At 42.4% G+C, this 23,664-nt stretch overlaps 1 protein-coding gene across 1 annotated transcript in view; it reads left to right on the forward strand.

The window, feature by feature from the left end:
• The window catches only part of MCAM (melanoma cell adhesion molecule), a 40,374-nt gene extending 18,446 nt beyond the window's left edge, over positions 1–21,928 (forward strand). Inside the window, exons 3-18 of the mRNA XM_075277714.1 lie at positions 157–355; positions 3,802–3,869; positions 4,917–5,004; positions 6,954–7,133; positions 7,219–7,340; positions 8,848–8,989; positions 9,245–9,360; positions 11,807–11,948; positions 12,027–12,151; positions 13,586–13,733; positions 14,174–14,209; positions 16,363–16,398; positions 16,796–16,825; positions 17,847–17,988; positions 19,491–19,602; positions 20,704–21,928. Coding sequence (XP_075133815.1) covers positions 157–355; positions 3,802–3,869; positions 4,917–5,004; positions 6,954–7,133; positions 7,219–7,340; positions 8,848–8,989; positions 9,245–9,360; positions 11,807–11,948; positions 12,027–12,151; positions 13,586–13,733; positions 14,174–14,209; positions 16,363–16,398; positions 16,796–16,825; positions 17,847–17,988; positions 19,491–19,602; positions 20,704–20,730 — 1,713 coding nt within the window. The 3' untranslated portion in view covers positions 20,731–21,928. The remainder of the gene's footprint in view (positions 1–156; positions 356–3,801; positions 3,870–4,916; positions 5,005–6,953; positions 7,134–7,218; positions 7,341–8,847; positions 8,990–9,244; positions 9,361–11,806; positions 11,949–12,026; positions 12,152–13,585; positions 13,734–14,173; positions 14,210–16,362; positions 16,399–16,795; positions 16,826–17,846; positions 17,989–19,490; positions 19,603–20,703) is intronic.
• Positions 21,929–23,664: the final 1,736 nt, after the last annotated feature.

A 23,664-nucleotide genomic window follows, 5' to 3' on the forward strand; every position in this document is an offset into this window, starting at 1 on the left:
TAACACCCACCAGAGTTATTTCAATTCTGGGGCTCAGGACCCCCCGAGATGCACAAGAACTATTACACCTCAGAATAATTCCTGTCCAGTTATCACGATCAGTCTCCATGTACATGTGTAATATCAGTTACCGTTATTTAACTCTCTTTTTTGTAGGAGAAGAACGGAAATCACTTAATTTTAACAACGGGAACAACCATAGAAGATTCCGACATGAAAGATCGTGTCAGTGTGAACAAGAATATGGGACTAGTGATTAAAAACGTACAAATGCAAGATGAAAAGTTATTTATTTGTCAGGTTAAGGACCAAAATGATGAAGTCAAAGAAAGCAAAGTTCATGTCAAAGTCTACCGTGAGTATATAAAGTATAATGTTATAGGATGTAATACAATATTGTGTTACAACTAGAAGAATGATTGAAGGTTCAGAATATTGTGGTTCAGCCCCCGAGGAGTCGTGTATGACCACTGGTTCTTTCATTCTTCTAAAAACTGGATGAACAGTGTACTTCAGACCCTCTAGTGCAGGGGTAGGCAACCTTTTTTGTTCGGCGTGCCGATTTAAATTAAAAAATCAAAGATGAGGTCCTCGGAGTGCCGGGCAATAATTGTAAAGCTGACAACACCTACACTAAAGTCATATAGCACAAACCACAACATAGGGGTGCTGTCATTCTGTGCTCCCAGCCACATGCACTTACCACTATTTGCCTGGATACACATGTTCTTTTCCTTTAGAAGCAATGTAAGAACATGCGTAACGCAGAATTAGTGGTAATGTATGTGACTGGGAGCAGAGTAAGGTCATACTTGTGGCAGTGGACACTAGCTGTCAGACACCGACGGTAGTGTGAACGCTCCCTAAGTGAAACGCAGATTAATTTCAGTCACTTTTAGTTCCTGGCTGTGCAGTAACAGCAAAACCCCAGCCAGGAATTAATCGGTGTCACACTTTCAACAAAGTGAATGCACTGGTGCCCAGGAACTGGATTTGGCTATAATTGCATCTAGTTACAGTGTCACCATCCAATAGAATCACACTAAGGCTGAGGCCCCACATTACAAAAATGCAGCTTTTTTTTATTGCAGATTTAGCTGCGTTTTTTCCCGTCAAAGCCAAGAATGGCTAGAAAAGGAATGGGAAATATATAGGAAGCTTCTTATATGTCTCCCTCCTGCTCAATCTACTCCTGGCTTCGGCTAAAAAAAAACACAGTGAACACAGCTTTTTTGTTACATATTTTGCTGTGTTTTTCTGAGCCTAAGCCAGGAGTGGATTGAGCAGAAGGGAGACATATAAGAAGCTTCCTATATATTTCCCATTCCTTCTGTAGCCATTTTTAGCTTTGGTTGAAATAAACCGCATCAAAATCTGCAACAAAAGCGCTGCGTTTCTGCAACATGGGGCCTCAGCCTTACGCCTCCTGCATACAAGTGGCACGGATGTGGTTTTCACTGACCTATATGTTAAAATGAATTGACAGGGCTGCAAATGCAGACAGATATAGGGGATGTATAGGACAGATATAGGGGATGTATAGGACAGATATAGGGGATGTATAGGACAGATATAGGGGATGTATAGGACACATATAGGACCTGCTCAATAGTTTTCAGCTCTTCAATTTGGCCCAGATACACAGCCACAAAAAGAATGGCTGTATATATGGGTCAATTGAAATATATAGGTCTGTACTTTATCCACAGTTGTAGATAAAGAGTCTGGTCATGTGCATTGCAGGTTACCACTCAATGTGCCTCATATTAATAGCAGTTAACCCCATCATGTCCCTCACATTAACCCCCTGTGTGCTTTACATAAGGGACACTGATATGTGAGACATATGGAGGTAATAAGTGAATATCTTCATTATATAGATCCTTTATTAGTATCCCCATATGTCTCACATATCAGTAACCCTTATGTGAGCCACACAGGGTTAATGTGAGGGACATGATGGGGTTAACTGCTATTAATGTGAGGCACATGGAGTTACTAAAACTAAAGTAATAACCCCAAATGCCTGACATTAATGAGAATAGTTAGTAACACACGTACCTGGTGTTTTTACTTTCACTTTGCTTCTCCTCCTCAGGGTTGCAGACGGCAGGAGCTCCTCCTCACATGTAACTGCAGGTCCAGGGAGCCCTTATCCTGTGCAGTGAGAGGCTCACCTCTGATTGGTGGCAGGGAGAGAAGGGGGCGTGTCCTACACAGCAGCTCTACCAGAGCACTGAAAGGACGCTCTCTCTCTCAATTTAGTGTGAAGTCTCATGCTGGCTGCCGTGCCAGCAAAATATGCCTCGCGTGCCAGTCTTGGCACGCGTGCCAGGGGTTGCCGACCCCTGCTCTAGTGATTATGATGGTCCCAGAGTTGGGTTCCCCAGCGATTATACATTTCAGGATAGGTGATATATTTTGTATTTTATATGTAGCTTCTGGTGAACCCTTGGAGGAGGGGCACGATAAGACAGTTGAGCCCTAAGCTGAACCCATCCCCTGTTCCTGCCTACTTGCCTCACTGCCCTAGAAGACAGAAGACAACTGGGTGACAGTCCCTTCTTAGATAAGTGATGGCACATAACGTAGACGAGACAACAAAAGGGAGGTCAGCTAGCCAAGGGGTCGATACCAGTCGAGCAGCATAGTACAGAATCAAAATCCAAGAGAATAGTCACAAGGTAAAGCCAGAGGTCAGGAATATGTAAAGAACTAACAAAGAGCAAAGAGTAGATAGCCAGCACGCACAAGGCAATAGCCAGCAACAAGGTGAATGTAAGCAAACAATAAATAGGAAGGAAGAACCTGCCCTAGACCTGATAGGAAGGCAGGCTGTCAATCACACAGATAAGGCCAAGATTTGAAGGAGATGGGTGTGGTGGAAAATCAATTACTAGGGTTGAGCTGATCTTGAGATTTCAAAATCTGATTTCCGATCATTTACCAGCCGATCCCGATCGTGAAATTTGCTCGATTGCTGATCGGGATCCGATCTTTTCCAATCCCAATTGCTCAACCCTATCAATTACAGAGGAGAGAGAATAGGACAGTGTTCAGGAATCATATCTGAACACATCTCCTGCACTGCAGGATGGCGCAGAGACCTGAACAGGCGAAGATGTTACATTATGATTTCCCTTTTGAACTAAGGGACCTAAACATTGATAAACGGACCAAGACCCTTATAATTCCTCCATAAAACGTTGTATTGGACATTGTGTATGAACACAGAGTCATCCATCAGACTGCAGGATGAAGAAGGTTGATATAAATGACCCCTTGTTATTAAACACATAAAATGTCATTCATGTTCATACTATAGAGGAGCAGCCGGCGTAGAGAATAAACCAGACTAGTCAGCTTGTACATCAATGTTCTGAAGACAATGGCCAAGATGATGGAACCCTCCAAGGACACAACATGCAATACAGTGCACTATATATTAGTCACTCCAAAGACTATAGCGGTTGATACATAGCCTATTGGACTGTACATGTATTATGTGGCTCATTGTCTTGCAGCCAAGAATTACCCACAATGCATTATCTACAGATGTGTCATCATGCCGTGCACTTGTTTTCACAGGAGGATCTTTGTTAGTAAGACTCGCTTGCTTTTATCCAGGGAAGCCTGAGCCATGGGTGGAGGTGGTGAATGGTCCATTTAAAGTAGAATTGAAATAAGTAATGGTTCACACATGCCATTTTCATTTCTGTTGTGGCCAGATGTACAATTATTGTAATTAAAAAAAATTCTATCTTCCCTGTAAACTCTTATTGTAATCCTTTGTACTCACAGAGGCTCCTGAAGGTCCTGAAATTACAATGGAAGAAAATGGCATCCAGATAACAGACGAGGCTGTTCAGGTGAATAGGAACCACATAAAATACCAATGTCTGTGCAACAATTATATATATATATATATATATATATATATATATATATATATATATATATATATATATTCTAAGCAGCCAAGCTGCCAGGTGATCTCTGTGGCCCTGAGTGCAGGATACAATAGAGGGTGAGAAGCTGAGGTCTGTGATGTGTAGGGTTATATGATAGCGGGCGAGCTCTCTAATAGGTTTATATGGTTTTGAGAAGGATTTCTGAGCAAAAAGTAAATCCTGAGAGGACACCTAGGAGAAACAGTGAGAGTCCTGATTGTGCCACCCATATACAGTGATTAACAATGAGAGTCCTCACTGTCAATCATTGTGTTGGTGTGGTATCTGGACTCTGTCAATCATTGTGTGGGCGGGGTAATCAGGACTCTCACTGTCAATCACTATATGTGGGCGGGGTAATCAGGACTCTCACTGTCAATCATTGTGTGGGCGGGGTAATCAGGACTCTCACTGTCAATCATTATGTGGGCGGGGTAATCAGGACTCTCACTGTCAATCACTATATGTGGGCGGGGTAATCAGGGCTCTCACTGTCAATCACTATGTGTGGGCGGGGTAATCAGGACTCTCACTGTCAATCATTGTGTGGGCGGGGTAATCAGGACTCTCACTGTCAATCACTATGTGTGGGCGGGGTAATCTGGACTCTCACTGTCTTCCCTAGGAGTCCTATCATTATTTACTCAGAAATCCTTCTCCAACCAGGCAACCCTATATATTCATATAACCCACTCTATTCATTTGGCCACTTGGCTCGGTCAAGCATTCATGTGTTGTAAATGGAGGGATTAAGTAATAAATTGCTGTCAGACATCTCTGACATTAATATCCCACAGCCTGATCTTTTTATCTCACCATCGGCCATCATGGGAAACACAGGACATCCCCACGCACATTAGGTGGTCGGTCGATCTGCTATTCCATCACGGGGTCGGTTGATAAGTAGACGTTCTATATACTTGTGGTTTTCAATGCGTTTATTTGGACATATTTCTTACATTGCAGATTGGAATATGTGAGACAAAGAACGGCTACCCCACGCCAAATATCACGTGGTACCGGAATAGTACTCAACTAAGAAATGGAAAAAACGGTATGCAAAAGTGAAAAAAACATGGACATCCAAATATTATTTGGTTTTGGTCTTAAAACAATGACTGTACACAATATTTCCAGCACTCACGTCCCCTTTTAGTAAGTGGGTGGGGATGGGGCAAGACATGGGCCGGCCATTCGGTTCCTAGTGCATAGACCACCCATATTATGGGCAGCACGGTGGCTCAGTGGTTAGCACGGCAGCGCTGGAGCCCTGGGTTTGAATCCCACCAAGGACAACATCTGCAAGGAGTTTGCGTGGGTTTCCTCCGGGTACTCCGGTTTCCTCCCACACGCCAAAGACATACTGATAGGGACTGTAGATTGTGAGCCCTATATGGGACAGTGACTGTCAATGTCTGTAAAGCGCTGAGGAATATGATGGCGCTATACAAGTAAGCATAATACAATACAATACAATATTTTTGGCCTATCTCTTAGTAGTAAAGCTAGCTATTAAGACTGACATATTACAGGCCAGTCTTATTTTGGCCCCATTGTCTCCTGTTCACTGAAACTTTGTTGTTCAAACTTGTAGCCACTATTGGTGGATTATGTAGATAATCTGTTTTCCCTGAGTCCTAACAACGGCACAAGGCCCCGTATTGTGCCGCTGGTAGGACGACAGGGAATGTATATTCAATATGTAATATTACCTAAGCTGACATCAGCCAAAAATGCCGGGTGTGGCCAAAGAGCTGACTATTTTATATGTTACGTGCCCCGGCTCTCGTCTGACATAATCAGAAGTGGGCATGTTGAATTTTGTTGAATTTCCGTGCCCAATGCTTATATTAAGGAGATAAGTCATAAGAGGTCTCTAGTAGCATCTTACTCCCCTCTTCTTACAACACCTGGCAAAAATTATGGAATCAACAGTCCCTCAGGATGTTTCTTGAGTTGTTAAATCTTGTAGAAAAAAAAACAGATCACAGCCATGGATAAAAACTAAAGGCATTTCATATGGCAACTTTCTGGCTTTAAGAAACCCTAAAAGAAATCAAGAAAAATAATTGTGGTAGCCAGGAACAGTTAGATTTTTAGAACAAGCACACTGCTCACACTGTACAGCACGATAAGCGCTGCTATGGAGAAGAACGTTCCTGACTGACTGTCAGGAACGCCCTTCTAACTTCTGACTGTACCGGGACCGCTAGCTCTTTACATGGGGCACAGACCGGGAAAGCCGACAGTGCAATGAATTCAACGCACTGTTGGCTTTCCAGCAGTATATAGAACTGTCTGTGCCGCGGACCATGAAAGGTCCTCTTTCCCTGTGTATTCAGCTCATCGGCGTCTGTAGGACGCCGATGAGTTGAAATTGGGACATACCTCCTGCAGACCAGGACTGCGGGACAGGACACCGAAATTGTGAGTGTCCCGCGGAAATCGGGACAGTTGGGAGGTATGGTCTTCTTCTGGCGCAGGCTTTGAAACTTGTAAGCCTCAGGCAGAGCCGTCTGCACTTTCCCACAGGCCACAAGAAAATGGCTGCTTACATAGTAAGTAAGCAGCCATTTTTCTTGTGGCCGCAGGCATGCGCAGTAGGCTCTGCCCGAGGCCTACAAGTTTCAAAACCTGTGCCAGAAGAAGACACAGGAAGATGACGTTGCTTAAGAAGATGGAGGCGGCACTGGAGAGTTCTCTCGCAGCATTGGGGATGCCCCCATTGTTGTTTGAGCGCTGGGGCCCGCCACCAGTGCTGCAAGAGAACTCATTTGCATACCGGCGACAACCGGTATTTCTACACGAAAGGAGAAGACATCTAAAGGTAGGAGACGAATAGCCTTTCTTAAGGCTATCCCGACTTGTTAAGGACAAAAAATTCATTCTCAATGATAGGATCCCTTTAAATGGGTACCTTAGATTACTTTTTTAGTGCCTAGCGTGTGCAGGTAAACATGTCTGAGTTATATTTTCTATCTCTTGTTTTCGCTCATTCTGCAGATGTGGTGGTCTCTACTCTCATCACAGTGTTGTCCAACGGCCTAATCGCAGTGAAGAGCGCTCTTTCTTCTCCAGTCTCTAAATCGGACGTTTACTCTGAGTTTTACTGTGAGGTCTCATACGACCTTCCAAAGGGGAATTTTATGAAGGAATCAGGGAAAGGAAACATTACAGTATACTGTAAGTAATGATAGATGACTTATACGTTTATGTGCACTCTCTCAGTCTTTATGGTGTTTATGGCTTTTATGGTGATTCTCTACAGACCCAAACACTGAAGTGCAACTAATGATAAAGAGTCAGTCTGAGATGATAAAGGAAGGCGATGAAGTACAGCTGATATGTAAAGGAGATGGCAACCCACAACCTCAAATTTCACTCTACAGGGTAAGAAATCATATCGTACTCAACCGTATCAGTTGTGACTCGCAAAGCTGGAACTTTTTCCACCTTACCTTACTAACTCAGTTTAAGTGATCTGGAAGTTATCATGTTGAGTAAGTCCGCAATAATCTAAATAGGGGGTGTGGGGAAGTTAGCTCGGTAGAAACAGTGGTGCAAACCCAAACAACCAAGACAGGAACACAAAATATGCAGCAAACTGGTTTATTTAGAAGAAAAACAGGAAAATAAATAAACCCTGACTTCAGGCAAAAAATTAGCAAAACAAAATACAGCCTTAACTTCAGCCAAAATAAATAAATAAATAAAATCTTGCTCGTCTGAGCTACTAACTGAACAGAACTGATAACCTAACTATACATGTGGCTTACTTCCAGCCACACAGACAGAACAGGTGCAATATAGTCTCACCGGACTCAAGGTTACAGGACAGAACCACACACCTCCTTTCACCTCATGGAACTGCCCTGCTATGCAAAAGCTGCAGGCTTTTGTGGCCCAGTAATGAGCCAAGGATCTACACCTGGGCTGAGGCCTACTCCAGATCCGCCCTGGACCACACATATGTCAGAAACCTTTGCCTGATATATCTGGACTCCAGCGCTCTGCCTGTCACCTTCTCACAGGGGATATACAAGATATGCAACAAATGAATAAGAGAAAAGTCGTCAAACAGAAGAAACGGTGTTAGGAGTCCAACGCTTTAGATAGTTCTCAGCCAAACACACTTTTGGGCAACAGACCTACAGACAGGAATGTTTGGCTGAGCAGTGAAAGGGAAGGTTGCTCAGATAGATAGATAGACAGACAGAGATAGATAGATAGATAGATAGATAGATAGATAGATAGATAGATAGATAGATAGATAGATATGGGATAAAGATACAGGTCCATCAAGGCCAACCTATAAACCTACCAAACTGATCCAAAGGAAGGCAAAAAAAAAAAACATGAGTTGGTTTCCAATTGTTCCATCAGAGGAAAGAAAAATTCTATCCCAGTAGAGAGAACGATTGGGCTGTTGGATTTTCAACATGACCCATCCTTTGACTAGGAGCCACTTCTAAGGAAGTTGTCTAAGTGGTCCCCTTGTTTATTACCTGTATAAAGAGATCTGGCCTTCGCTGAACAGAACCACCAGGTTACTACTTCAGGAGTAATTTCAGTTTAGTGGTGGCTGACACGGACCTGTCCAGAGAGGCCAGTACAAGGCACTGAATAGACAAGCCAAGGTCAGGACATACAGAGTTTGCTCCTCATGATACACAGGCAGAGGTCAGGGCAGGCAGCAGCAGAAGGAGGGTCAAACATTTTTGCATGTTATATACAGTAAATAGGCCTTGAATCTCATGATGACTTAATTTGTAGGAATTTTTAGACGTATTCTTGCCCTATTTACCGCATAGTGTATTGGCCAAGAGGTCATATAACATCGTTACGATGCATTTGTCTGCTTTCATCAATAAGATATCTGTGCTTTGATTCTTCCCAGAAAGATGAGGACAAAGTTCTTGCAGAAGACGCTCCATATATCTGGAAAGTCTCAAGGAAGGATTCTGGAGGATACATCTGTAAAGCGCTTGGTCTGGATATTTTTAATGACATGGAAGCCGAGACTGAATTACATGTCCACTGTAAGTTGGTAATACCATAAAGGAGTATGGCATCCAATAGACAGTCAATGGCTTGGTAATGCATATGCTTGACCACTACATTCAAACAGTGAACGGAGGACCCCCATTCTCATGATTGATAGGGGTCTAAACAGTCAGACTGCCATTTCTGCCTTCTTTTGCTGTATGCTGTCAAACAATGCAATAAAGAAATGAAAATATGAACTACAGATGTGAACAAAGGCTTATACACCAATTTATTCTCTGTTTTGTTAGTTCTGGATCCTCCTGTGCTATCTGAGAAGTCTCCAGTTAATGCCGAGCTTGGAAACATTCTCAGTATTTTCTGCAGTGTAAATTCATCTGCTCAAACAGATATCCACTGGACACGGGTGAGTGGGGATCGGGTTCACCGGCTTCAAATCCTTTCATGAAGAATTGTTTTTTTTATACAAGTTTTTATTAGACAATATTCTACACTATGTTTATAGATAGGTTCCTAGGAGCCCTGACAGTGTCCTACACTGTGTTTTATAGATAGGTTCCTAGGAGCCCTGACAGTGTTTTACACTATGTTTTATAGATAGGTTCCTAGGAGCCCTGACAGTGTTCTACACTATGTGTTATAGATAGGTTCCTAGGAGCCCTGACAGTGTTCTACACTATGTATTATAGATAGGTTCCTAGGAGCCCTGACAGTGTTCTACACTATGTATTATAGATAGGTTCCTAGGAGCCCTGACAGTGTCATACACTATGTATTATAGATAGGTTCCTAGGAGCCCTGACAGTGTCCTACACTGTGTTTTATAGATAGGTTCCTAGGAGCCCTGACAGTGTTTTACACTATGTTTTATAGATAGGTTCCTAGGAGCCCTGACAGTGTCTTACACTATGTGTTATAGATAGGTTCCTAGGAGCCCTGACAGTGTCGTACACTATGTTTATAGATAGGTTCCTAGGAGCCCTGACAGTGTCCTACACTATGTTTTAAAGATAGGTTCCTAGGAGCCCTGACAGTGTTCTACACTATGTTTTATAGATAGGTTCCTCGGAGCCCTGACAGCATTCTACACTATGTTTTATAGATAGGTTCCTAGGAGCCCTGACAGTGTTTTACACTATGTTTTATAGATAGGTTCCTAGGAGCCCTGACAGTGTTCTACACTATGTGTTATAGATAGGTTCCTAGGAGCCCTGACAGTGTTCTACACTATGTATTATAGATAGGTTCCTAGGAGCCCTGACAGTGTTCTACACTATGTATTATAGATAGGTTCCTAGGAGCCCTGACAGTGTCATACACTATGTATTATAGATAGGTTCCTAGGAGCCCTGACAGTGTCCTACACTGTGTTTTATAGATAGGTTCCTAGGAGCCCTGACAGTGTTTTACACTATGTTTTATAGATAGGTTCCTAGGAGCCCTGACAGTGTCTTACACTATGTGTTATAGATAGGTTCCTAGGAGCCCTGACAGTGTCGTACACTATGTTTATAGATAGGTTCCTAGGAGCCCTGACAGTGTCCTACACTATGTTTTAAAGATAGGTTCCTAGGAGCCCTGACAGTGTTCTACACTATGTTTTATAGATAGGTTCCTCGGAGCCCTGACAGCATTCTACACTATGTTTTATAGATAGGTTCCTAGGAGCCCTGACAGTGTTTTACACTATGTTTTATAGATAGGTTCCTAGGAGCCCTGACAGTGTTTTACACTATGTTTTATAGATAGGTTCCTAGGAGCCCTGACAGTTTTCTACACTATGTTTTATAGATAGGTTCCTAGGAGCACTGACAGTGTTCTACACTACAGTATGTTTTATAGATAGGTTCCTAGGAGCCCAGCCAGTGTTCTTCACTATGCTTTAATCCAATATACCATATGGTTTGCACTGAATGTGCTCCACCCGAAATAAATCTTGGACCCGAACTGACTGAACCCAAAACTAAATGAATCCATTCCTGAGAGGTTTGCCAATCTCTAAAATCTGCTGATTTCTTCTTTGTGTGGATTGACAAAAATCCACAATGTGCCAGGACTGCCAGTGAAGTTTTCTATACCCATGCTGAATTATAATACAGTGCATTGAACTGTACTTAAAGAGGACCTTTCACCATATCCAGGCACATGCAGTTCTATATACTGCCAGAAAGCTGACAGTGCGCTGAGTTCAGCGCACTGTCGGCTTTCCCAATCTGTGCCCGGTGTGAAGAGCTTACGGTCCGGTACCGTAGCTCTTCTATGGTCAGAAGGGCGTTTCTGACCATTAGCCAGGAACGTCCTTCTGCCTCGCGGCGCCAATCGCGCTGTGCTGTGGAGCCGGGAGGAACGCCCCCCTCCCTCTGCTCACACAGCTTGTCCATAGACTAGCATTATCAGGAGGGGAGGGGGCGTTCCTCCCGGCTCCACAGCACAGCGCGATTGGCGCCGCGAGGCAGAAGGACGTCTCTGGCTAATGGTCAGAAACGCCCTTCTGACTGTAAAGCGCTACGGTACCGGGACCGATAGCGCTTTACACCGGGCACGGATCGGGAAAGCCGACAATGCGCTGAATTCAGCGCACTGTCAGCTTTCTGGCAGTATATAACACTGCCTGTGCCCAGATATGGTGAAAGGTCCTCTTTAAAGGAATTATGCAGGTTATTAATTTAATGGACTATCCATAAAATAATCCATCAATTTTAGACTTTCAATTCTGACATTCAGCATACTTGCTATTGAGCTGTTTTGAAGGGGCCTCTTGGAAGTTGACTTTGTGCGCCAATGTTGTGTTGCTGAAATGGTCCAGTGTCTCTAATCTCCAATGTCTTTTCCTTTTATTTGGGCATGTATAGGATGGCAGCATCATTGCCAATGGCTCCGAGCTGAGCCTTAGTCTTCAGGACTACACTGATGCAGGACGATACGAGTGCGTTGCGAGGGTAACTAGTATACCAGCACTTACCCAGAGCCAGGAGCTACTAGTCATACTGAAAGGTAATGGAGGTTTCCATTTGTGATTAGGACAATCCGATTTCACAGATTATTCCATCTAATTCTGTCTATTAATTGTAGGGAAACCACAAGTGTCTGTAAGTTCACAACTGATCGAAGTACAAGATGGCGAAAAGTTGACTGTGACATGTACGGCAATCGGCAATCCCACTCCTAATATATCCTGGTATATTAATGGCTCCGAGGTAACTGAATGGTTTTCAATGCTTAGAATTTCATAACATAGATTCTTATATTCTGAAATTACATAGGTGGCTAATTTACCAAACGTTACTTATACGTGGCAAGAGAGGGGGTCAACCTATTGTAAAGGACCCCCAATGTGTCCCCATACACAGGAGATAAAATTCAGCCAAAACAGCCAATTTTTTCCCACTTGGATTAAGGATCCTTCAAACAAAATACTAATGTCTGCCAAAAAGTGATCCATTGCGTTGGAAATCTTAAATTGAAGTGTATGGAACGATCTGCCAAACATCATTTTGTGTTGGCTGAGAGAATTTTTGTTATTAAACTGAATTGGACAATTTAGTGGTTTATGCTGATGGTGGGATCCTATATAGAGTCAATCCCATCACTGATCGATTGGCCGCACCATGGGTAATTTGTATCTTATGTGTATGGGCAGCTTTACTCCATCGGACTCCTAGGCATCACATTCATGCAAGGCTGGGCCAAAAGGTTAAAAAATTAACTCTCTTCTAAAAAGACGAAAGTTGGTTCTCTAGTGCCATCTACAGCCAGCTACCTTGTAGGCCTTAGTGAGCGTAAAAAGCAGCTCCCATTGACTTGAATGGGAGCCAGCATACTTGAGATCAATGGGAGGCTTTTTTCACTATGCTTTCAATGTATTACGCGCGTAATACATTAAAAGCATAGGGGGGAAAAAAAGCCTCCCATTGATTTCAATGGGGAGCGCACGTATGACGGCTCCCATTCAAGTCAATGGGAGCTGCTTTTTACGCGCTCATTCTGAACATGTTTTTACGATCAGAATGAGCGCAGCGTTACACTGTATGAAGGCTCCCTTAAGGAGATTTTTGATCCCTGTCCTCCTGATCTCTGGGGGATTCAGCGATCAGACACTTATTCCCTGTCCTACGGATAGGAGATAAATGTCCATGAAGGGACAACCCCTTGACGCTATGATGTTAAACATATTTTTAAGATTTTTTTTTTCATATTCCATGTCAATATCTATTTTTTTTTTTTTTTTAATCCTAAAATCCCGCAGTTCTCACTCTGACCACTAATGATAAAGCAAATCTCATTATTATCACAGGCAGGATTACAATGACAGATAACATTGGCTCACAATGTACATTTTTCCCTATCAGTATGTCTTTTTGGAATATGGGATAGAAATCCATGCAAACACGGGGAGATCATACAAACTCCTTGCAGATGTTTTTTTTTTGCCCTTGGTGGGATTTGAACACCAGGACCCCAGTGCTGCAAGGCTGCAGTGCTAACCACTGAGCCACTGTGTGGCCCCTTTCTACCTTTTCCAGGGGCCAGAAAGGAGGGCCATGTGGCCTCTATGCTGCCAGTGGTGTACGACTCTATAATGTTCCCTTTGTATATCTATAGATATTAACACCATGTACTTAATTCCACAGATAGATGGTCAGATCTCTCAGGTCACTGATAATAAAGTTATGAGTGAATTGACTTTACTGGTGATGCAAGAGCAAGTCAATGAACGACTTATATGTGTGGCCCAGAATGAATTCAACAGCAGCACGGAGTATATCCAACTACAGGAAAGTAAGTCACATGTGCAATATATATATATATATATATATATATATATATATATATATATATATATATATATATCCTACACTAAATAAACATACTTCTCTTGGATTTGTAAGAGGTCTACAGATATGAGTACAGGGCAAGTGGAATCCACAGCCATACTGCATCCTACTTGCCCTGTATTCACATTTGTAGACCCATTGATTCATACGAAAGTAAATGTGTAACAAACTTTACCTCTAATTAATTCTAAATATCCATAATTGTATAATATAATATATAATATAATTGTATAATAGAATATATCCATAATTGTAGAATTCTAATATAATAATTCATTATTTTATTTTGAAGCCGGAGTTGACGTTAGTGACTGACTCCTCTGCCCTGCAATAAACATATTATTATCAGTTAAAAAAAAATGACCTGTTTTTTCTTCTTCACAGGACCTGCCACCACTGCTGTATCTAGTGACGACAAAGGTATGTCTAATATTAAATGTAGCAGAGCTGAAGATGTTATTAGGTGTTTCTGCCTAGTGACATCCGCGATTCTAACAAATAGATACATAAGAAAAAGTATAAATGGTTGTCACACTGTCACAACTTCTCAGCTATCCTCAGGAGTGGTGATAATTGTCTGATCGCTGGGGTCTCGTGTCTCCTACTTGTATAGGGTGACAGTCGTATAAGCGCACATTCACTGTCTATGGGACTGACGCGTACAACACTTGCCTATCTTCATCAATCGTATAGACTCTGACAGGAGCTGCAGTGTTCTATCAGGGACATGGGTCCCCATTCTTGTGAGTAGTGGGGTCCCGGCGTTCAGCCACTTATCACCTATAATGTGGATAGCTGATATGGCGGTGGTTTTCCTACGACTGTGGTTTTCCATGTGACTGATAGCAAGAATTTGTTCTGATAGTCGGAGTATCTGTGGCAACAAAACACTTGTCTCCTGTCATATTACTTCCTATATGTGTCATGGCTTCTTCCTCTACATATCTGATTGTCCTGATTTATCATATGATTATTATACTATTAGTCATTCTTGGTATGTTTACGCATTATATTCTGTATGTACATGGCTCCCTGTAAACATGACTTCAAAAATCTCAATGCCATATGTGGTTTAAGGGCACATATAGGAGTCTATGGAGTAGGCTTAGGGTTCTGGAGGATCCAACACATCCAGCTGAGGAGTCTCTCAATATTACTTCTCGCCATTACCAGCTCCTTGTTGAGAGAGCCTTCAGTCTTAGGCGCCATGCTCATGACCGTGTGCATGTCACGCGGCATAGATGGCACATGGATGATATTTGTATGCCGCCTGTTCCTGCACAGCCCCATTCATTGATATCAGTGAGCCCAGGCCATGAAACAGACAGGAATAGGAGCTGTCTTCAGTTTGCTCACAGCCCCATACATGGGACCCGGTCGTGTGTATGGGGCCATTGAGATGATGGCCATGTGTGTAAGGCCTTATCTAGAGGACATCACCTTTAAAGCTGGTCATACACATCAATTCAATGTCAGACAAACTGAATTTGGGTAAAGAAGGATCCAGAAGTTGGATTTTATCATTCCGGATCTTTTTTGTCTCAGGGTAGATGTGGAGAGAGCTATCAAGCAGTAGATTATTCCCTTCTTCCTACTAAGAACACATGGACTGAGTGTGCGCGTGTACGTGGGTGTTGGGAGGAAGAACTGTCGATGGAACGACCATTTGGCCAACTTCTATCTAAAGTGTGTGGCCAGCATTGATAACACTGGAGTAACAGGACAATATTTCGGAATATGGTTCTTGGGCCTTATCTACTTTGTGACAGATATAATCCTAGTGCCATGTGAGATAACACACAGCCATCATTTATCTGCAAACACCACCAATATATTCACAGGAACATCTTGTCCCACAAGTAGGGTTAGGTAAGGTTATCCATAGAAAGATGAAGACTTTATTTTCCAAATTTCTGTCACTTATCCAGTCACATGAATAATTTCAATGAATTTTTTAACCTTTTCAATACTATATTGTGTAATGCAGAATATATTATAAGTTAGTAATATAGCATTGCAATAGGAAAGCACTGTAGAGTAATGGGGGTATTGCATTTCCCTTGCACAGCCTCTGTAAGGCCATATTGTACACTCATATCGAGTAGCAGATTATAATATGGCGTTTTTGGGAAACCGCCTGGGACCCTTTAAGGATTTAGCATTTTGGCACAGGAGCTTCAATTTACGCCTCTGGTTGCTGCTCTTGTTTCACATCTACAAGTTATACCCTACGTAAGGAAAGGATATGTGTATGCAAAAGCCATACACATTACAGAAAAGTCAGCCAAATGGATTGGTGGTACTAAATGGCTTTATGAGTATGGGGGCTTCCCAACTCTCCCATGACAATTATTGCTGGTGAAAGGCATGCCGAAATTTCAATATGCAATCATTTTGTTCTCATTTCAATTCATGCATGCCTGACCAAACCCAGTATGCATGTACAAGAGGGATTTGGAGGGATAGATAATGGCTGTAGGGTATAAAGTCAACCGATTTGTTGGTCACTTCTTAGCTGATGTCACTGTAGCTTGTAGTCTGGAGAACTAATAAACTGTACAACTTTCTTCCAGAAACGGCACCCACAGATGAGCCGGCCGCCAAGACAGGTGAGAACTGCTCGCTCCAATGTCTGGGTACAGCTCTTAGGCTGGGGATACACAGTGATTTCAACCGCAACAGTGACCAATCTTTTGGTGACTCAAGATTCACAGTCATATCAAATTAGGGGTTACAATGTGACCCCATTCACTTGTGCAAGTCTTCACAGGGATCTTTGGTAGTGTGACCATAGTGGCGGCCAAAAATTGCCCCAGTCTTAGATTGCACGAGATGCAGGTATTTGCAGCTATGAACTACCTGTATATGGCCAGTATTAGGCCGGCTTAGAAATGGCCAACATACGTTCTGTATTTCACAGACCAAATCTGCCACTGCTATCTACATAACTGAATAATATTGCGAGACAAACTTCCTATTTAGTCAATTTCTAACTTTCCCTTACAGGATCTGATTCTACAAAAGACCCCAGCATAGGTAAGAAGGCCGAGCACAACCACAGCTGCTACTTTCCAAAATTTGAGTGAACAGATTGGATTATTTCCATTAATTTTACAAATCTATTATGGCGGTAGATTTATTAAAAAATGAAAATGTCTAGCAACCAATCCCAGCACAGGTTTCATTTTCATTGCGCAGGATACAGAATGAAAGCTGCACTGTGATTGGTCACTACAGGCAACAGAGACTGATTTTGCTTTAGAAAAATCTCCCCAGTTCCTCCTTAGTGTCTTGCACAAGTTTATAGGGGATGATTTACTGACTTAGTTGTCCTATAGCAACCAATCACAGAGCAGCTTTCATTTTGTACTCTGCTCCTGAGAAATGAAAGCTGCGCTGTGATTGGTTGCTGTGGGAAACTGAGTCCATTTTGCTTTTAGACCGTTATAATAAATCTGCCTCACTTTGTTTTGGTCTTTATGTAATATATGGGCACTGGGTAGGTTATAGCTTCATAACCACCAATTATGAGAATGGGGGTCCTCGAGTCCCCCTTGTAAATAGAGTGGGGGTTGAGTATGTGCGTTTCGTTCAGTTCTATGGGAATGCCGGAAATAGCGAGCGCTAGTCTCGTCTTCTCAATGACAGTCCCATAGAGATGAATGTAGTGCTCAGCAGCTGCTCCATTCACATAAGGGACTCAGTAGTCGGACATTAGTTGATCAGACACATATTGGGGAAGACCCGATAACAATCTGAAAGGTCAAGAATAGAGATGAGCGAGTACTGTTGGGATCAGCCGATCCGAACAGCACGCTCCATAGAAATGAATGGATGCGCCTGGTACTTCCGCTTTGACGTCAGCCGGCCGCTTAACCCCCCGCGTGCCGGCTACGTCCATTCATTTCTATGCGAGCGTGCTGTTCGGATCGGCTGATCCAAACAGTACTCGCTCATCTCTAGTCAAGAATATAATATCAATATCAATAAAAATCAGTTTGAACTTATAATATACGATACGATAATAAGTATTGCTTCTCATGTACTACGTGTGCAGAACCCAGAAGTCAGAAAAGTTATGGCGTGGTGATAGTGGCGGTCATTGTGTGTATTCTTCTGCTCGCCATCCTGGGAGCCGTGCTGTATTTCCTCTATAAGAAGGGACGTATTCCATGTGGGCGATCTGGAACTAAAGATATGTGAGTATACGGTACAGTCTTATATCTGATTCGCCGGCCATATTTACTAAGCGCACTTTCCGAACACAAATGTCACGTATCTGCTTCCACTTACTAGTTTGCACAGGGTGCAGGCACTGGTGGATAAGAGCGCTGTTTTCGCTTTCATTATCTTCTCCAACACGATCAGTGTGTGACAATCTTTGCGCCGCCGCTTCCTGTGTGATATGAGTCACCATCATGTTTTACTTTTTGTCTGTTACTGGATTCTTTTCTCGTGCACTAAACTTCTGATATGACTCAGGATCATACATTGCCCTTGGGATGCTGCCATCTCATAAAGTGATGGTATAACATTAGGATACGCCATCAGTTTTTGATCCAATCCTAATAATAAAGGGGTCTCTAATCCAGCACAGCGGTTTCCTTTCCATATACAGCGGCAGTCTGCAGGGAAATGCCGTACGGGTCAATTCAAGTGAATGGGGCCAAACCCTGCACAGGCGGGTGGCCAGGGATACCACTTTACAAGGTAAAACAGAGGAGGGTTCGCAGAGGTGAATTAGTCATCTATAGCGAGCACAAATGCAAAGAATATTGACCATAATAGCTTCCACCTTTTTGTTGCTTGACCAGGACCCTACTTCTTCCGTATTGCTGCTTAGCTGGTCAAATTTACTACCCAATACTCCATGACAGCTGTCTGACAATCCTTACAGGCGCTGTACTATTAAACATGTTGGTCACCCAAGGCCCGAGGAACTTATTTATTAACAATGTGACAGTAAAGAAAGTTTTACATACTAGATAGATAGATAGATAGATCGATAGATAGATAGATAGATAGATAGATAGATAGATAGATAGATAGATAGATAGATAGATAGGAGATAGATAGATAGAGAGATGGGAGATAGATAGATAGATATGAGACAGATGATAGTATACCTCCCAACTGTCCCGGATTTAGCAGCACAGTCTTGAGAGCTTCTAAGCCATTATTGTAATGCTTGAGAAGATCACACTTAAGGCACTGCACAAATCCTTAGAAAAATATTTAGTTATGGCCCTTTGTCCTGGGTTGGGACACAGCCTTCTTATAAACCCTGGGCAGGAAGATGAGATATAACAATAATCATCATCATAAAATCTTCAAGATCTTCCAGACGATCATAATGCCCGAGTGTAGCAGAAGATCGCACTTAGGACACCGCACACATCCTTAGAGAAGTATTGGGTTAAGTCCCTGTGTTCCTGGCATATGTCCCAATGCTGAGATATACTAATAATATTACTCAGGCATTTACTAGCACATAAGAGCAGTCGCCAATAGTAACTATGCAATGATGTTCCTTTTGGCATTTGTCAGTTATGTTATAGCGCCCCCTAACATCTAACTCACTAGTATACGGCTACTTTATATAGTTTACTCTAAGATTAGGCAACACACAATAAAAATACTTTAGCTTTCAGACATATGGTTTTGTTTTTGTTTTTTTACCAATATTCTGTCTAATTTTCAGCACAAAGCCAGGAGAAAAAGATCATATTGTTGTAGAAATGAAGCCGGACTCACCAGCTGAAGAATCCGTCCTTCTTCCGGGAGCACAAGACAAGAAGCAGCCGGTGGATCAGGTAATGTAAAGGCAGACTAAACCAAAAAACTATGGGGCAGGTATATTAATGTGTGTACACTAGAAGTGCCCCTACTAATGAACTACAGACAGACATCCTTATATACTAAGTGTGCCCACTGTGGCTTGTAATACAGACAGCTTGTTGACGTGAATGGACACATTGTAATACTTCACCTGCCCTGTGATGGCACTGTAGAGAAACTAAACACTTAGGGTACGTTCACAGGGAGGAATCGGCCACGGATTTTAAAGTGGATTCTGCCTCGGAATCCGTGGCACATTGCACCTTGAAAAATCAGCATCCTGCTCCATCTTGCCACGGATTCCTTAGACTACGTACCTTTAGGCTAGGTTCACATGATGGAAAATGAAGAGAAATTCCACCTGATTTTTTCAGGGCGGAATCCGCTCCAAATTCCATGGCAGATTCCTTTATATGAGCCTAGCCTTACTGCCATGTTTCTCCGCAGTTTACAGCTGATGACTAGGGGTCCAGGTAGGTGGATACTTAGAGATCATCTTATTGTCAAGGTATTGTACAATGTGGCAACCACTTTGAAGGAAATGAAAGCCCCATTACAGCACACTCTACGAGCTGCCCCGTCACGTGTTCTGCTAGATCAGCCTTGTAATGGCATCACAGGAACCCTCGGGACCATCAAAAGTAAATTAGTACTCACAACAACCCCTTTAAACCCTACCCCAGGTCTGCAACTAACCCCAAATCAGCCAAGAATGCCCATTATATGATGGAGTTTGCATATACTATGCCCGCACAACATCTCTATGACTGGGCTGAACCTCGAAATACAGGAAGAGTTTGCTGTAATGACAATGAATATAGTTGCAGCTCCATGGCATAAATAATGAGACTTGTAATGGGTTTAGAGTGGAATTTCCTGATTCTTTTGAGTCAAAATTTTGCTTTCTACTGGTTAATACAACTGTGTGTGAGCAGATATATATGGCGTATCCATAGGATATAGATGTTGGTTCCTTTGACTAACATAACAGAGGTTCCCGACCCCTCCAAACATGGTCTCAGGTGAGAATATAAGTGCACTAATAATATCGTATGTTGTCTCTTTTCTTTTTCAAGGAAAAATACATGGATCTAAGAAACTGAGATGAAACTTACAGCTCCACGTCATCTACAAATGTGGATTTTGGCAGCCAGTCCAAAGACCTTCCTGACTAATCCACTGTCATATTGTAACAGCCGGCAGAAGTATTGCAGAAGTATGTGATCCCTTTGCCTGTACCCTCTGCTTCAACTGGACATTCTCTTTGGACACAGTAATGACCCTTGTGGTCTCCACCTTGTTGATGGTCTTAAATCCAACCACATATGATGAATTGAGGTAATCCTGTAGAAGTCTGATGCAAGCCTCCATTGAAGGCCGAAAACCGAACATGCAGATTTTGGCAAGCCAGACGACTATCTTATGTGCATGGGTTGTCTTGATTCTATCAAGGGAAAGAAGGATGGGGCTGTTGGTTGTCAACATGCTCAATCCTTTTGTTTCGGAGGAGAGATAAGCAGCCATCAGAGGTGTCTGGCAATGACTTACTCCCCTCTCCCCATCCAGAATACGTCCCATTTGGTCAATTTTTATTATTTATGGCCATGGAGGACCAAATATTTCACCGAAACCTACAAAGATCCAGCTCGTCATCTTTCATGCGACAAAGGGCTTGTCTCCAAATTTGTGCCTACGATGTAAATAATGGTGGCCTTGGTGGTGGTACTGTCTCGGGAATCCACACCATAACGTTCTAGAAATATAATAAATGCATATTGCTGTCAAAATGTAGCAGAGAATATGTCTATAATCAAAGGGAACAGATATATATATATTTTCAGAAAAAATTAGGCACGGAGTTTCCAATTCTCCGCCAACCTGGTAAAGCGGAGACAGTTCAGCACAAAGTAGATCGTACAATCAAATATGGCTCCGTCAGCGTTAGTAATGTCTCTCACTGGTAACATGCACTGACAATCCTACGACCCGTCACTTCATCTTCTCCTTCAGAATTTTCTATATTACTCATAGGCCATAGCCATACATCCCCATAGATTCCATATAGACATATCCTCAGGGCAAAAAGGGGCACTTTTCAACCTCCCTAGAAGAGCACACGACTATACGCGGCAGGGTCTCTTCTACAGACGTTACTACTTCTTATCATGCTGAAGAAAGTCTATATATAAATATAAATATATTATATATACTTATATATTTGCATTGGTTTGTGTGTAAATTTGAGGAATCTAATATTGCTTTGCCTATGTTTTTTATGTATGTGAAAATAAAGAAATAAAACCTGGAATGTCCGTATTTATGGCGTAGCGTATTGCGCCACAGACTCTCAATGTTGTGGAAATGGCCGTATGACAACCAAATGACATTACTTACTATGGGGCTGTCTATACTATTACAGTGATGGAACAGATAGGGACAGTGAACCCCCCAAAAAAGAGAGAGGTGGATCGACTCAGGTGTTGGGGGCTGGTTACAATCAGGTGTCACTGAGTTGGAACCAGCTTGGAAACTCAGTGCTGTGAAGAAATAGAACTCGGGCCAGAAACACAACAAAAAAATAAAAATCCTTGGGTTACCCCAATAGGCGCAGCCTTCACAGATCCAACTGGTTTTCTTAGGCCGGCTTTACACGTGCTCCCATTGAAGTGAATGGGAAGTGTTTAGAAGCGCTCACGTGTACGGCTCGGAATGAGCCGAGCGCTTACGTCGTGTGAAGCGGCCCTTAATGTCCTGAAAGCCACTAGATAAGGCATTCCATTAGCTACTTCCGGACCGCCTGTTGACGTTATACATTCAGCTGGTCTACTCTTAGGGATTCAGCACACAGAGTTACACTCTGCTCATTCTGAACGTAAAACTCGTTCAGAATGATCGCGTAAAAAACAGATCCCATTGATTTCTATGGGTGCCGGCATACGCTCGTGTCACATTGAAAACAATAGGGAAAAATACCTCCCATTGATTTAAATGGGTAGCGCACGTATGCCGGCACCCATAGAAATCAATGGGATCTGCTTGTTACGCACTCACTCTGAACGAGTTTTAGATTCAGAATGAGCGGAGCGTAACTCCGTGTGCAGGCTCCCTTAATCTTGAAAGGACATACAGTCATGGCTGTAAATGTTAGTACCCTTGAAATATTTATGGAAAATGGAGTATTTCTCCAAGAAAATTAAATAAATTATACATGTTTTGTTATATTCGTTTATTTCCTTTGTGTGTTGGAACAACAACAACAAAAAAAAAAAAGGGAAAAAAAAGGCAAATTGGACATCATTTCACACAAACTCCCAAAATGTGCCAGACAAAATTGTTGCCAATTTTTCAAAAATGTTGATAAATAACGGTTTCAAGCATGCCCTGACATCTTTGTGGCGTTTCTGCAGCAGCTGCCCTGTTCCCTCACCATATAGGTGTTCTATAGATCAAGGGTTGTTGTGACGCACCCAGGTGAGAAGCTACTCGTCCTTCCATTATCTGCTATACCCAGTGAATCTTCCGAGGAGGCTGGTCCATATAGTTCTTTTCTTTCAAGCATATGATGCTCGTTCAAACTTAACTGTGGCAAGTAACAGGTGTGGGCAATATAAAAATCACACCTGAAACCAGATAAAAAGGAGAGAAGTTCACTCAATCTTTACATTGTGTGTCTGTGTGTGCGCCAAATTATGAATGGAGAACAGAAAAAAAAGAAGAGAACTGTCTGAGGACTTGAGAACCAAAATTGTGGAACAAAATCAACAATCCCAAGGTTAGTCCATCTCCAGAGATCTTGATGTTCCTTTGTCCATGGCATGAAAAACCCAAACCCAGTCCAGTCCTAAACCAGGGAAAATGACCTGGCCATAAAATGGTTAAGGAATTAAAAAACAAAAACAAAAACATGAAAAACATTTTTCCTGCTCGAAAATTCTCCCCTCTCCCCCTATCACACAGCAGACCCTTGTTGAGGTAGGCTCGGTATACTTACAGGTTTCAATGGCTTGCTTCATTTACAGACTTCTCGCTGCTTTTCC

The sequence above is a fragment of the Leptodactylus fuscus genome, chromosome 6 (genome assembly GCF_031893055.1).
Source record: "Leptodactylus fuscus isolate aLepFus1 chromosome 6, aLepFus1.hap2, whole genome shotgun sequence".
Classification (NCBI taxonomy): domain Eukaryota; kingdom Metazoa; phylum Chordata; class Amphibia; order Anura; family Leptodactylidae; genus Leptodactylus; species Leptodactylus fuscus.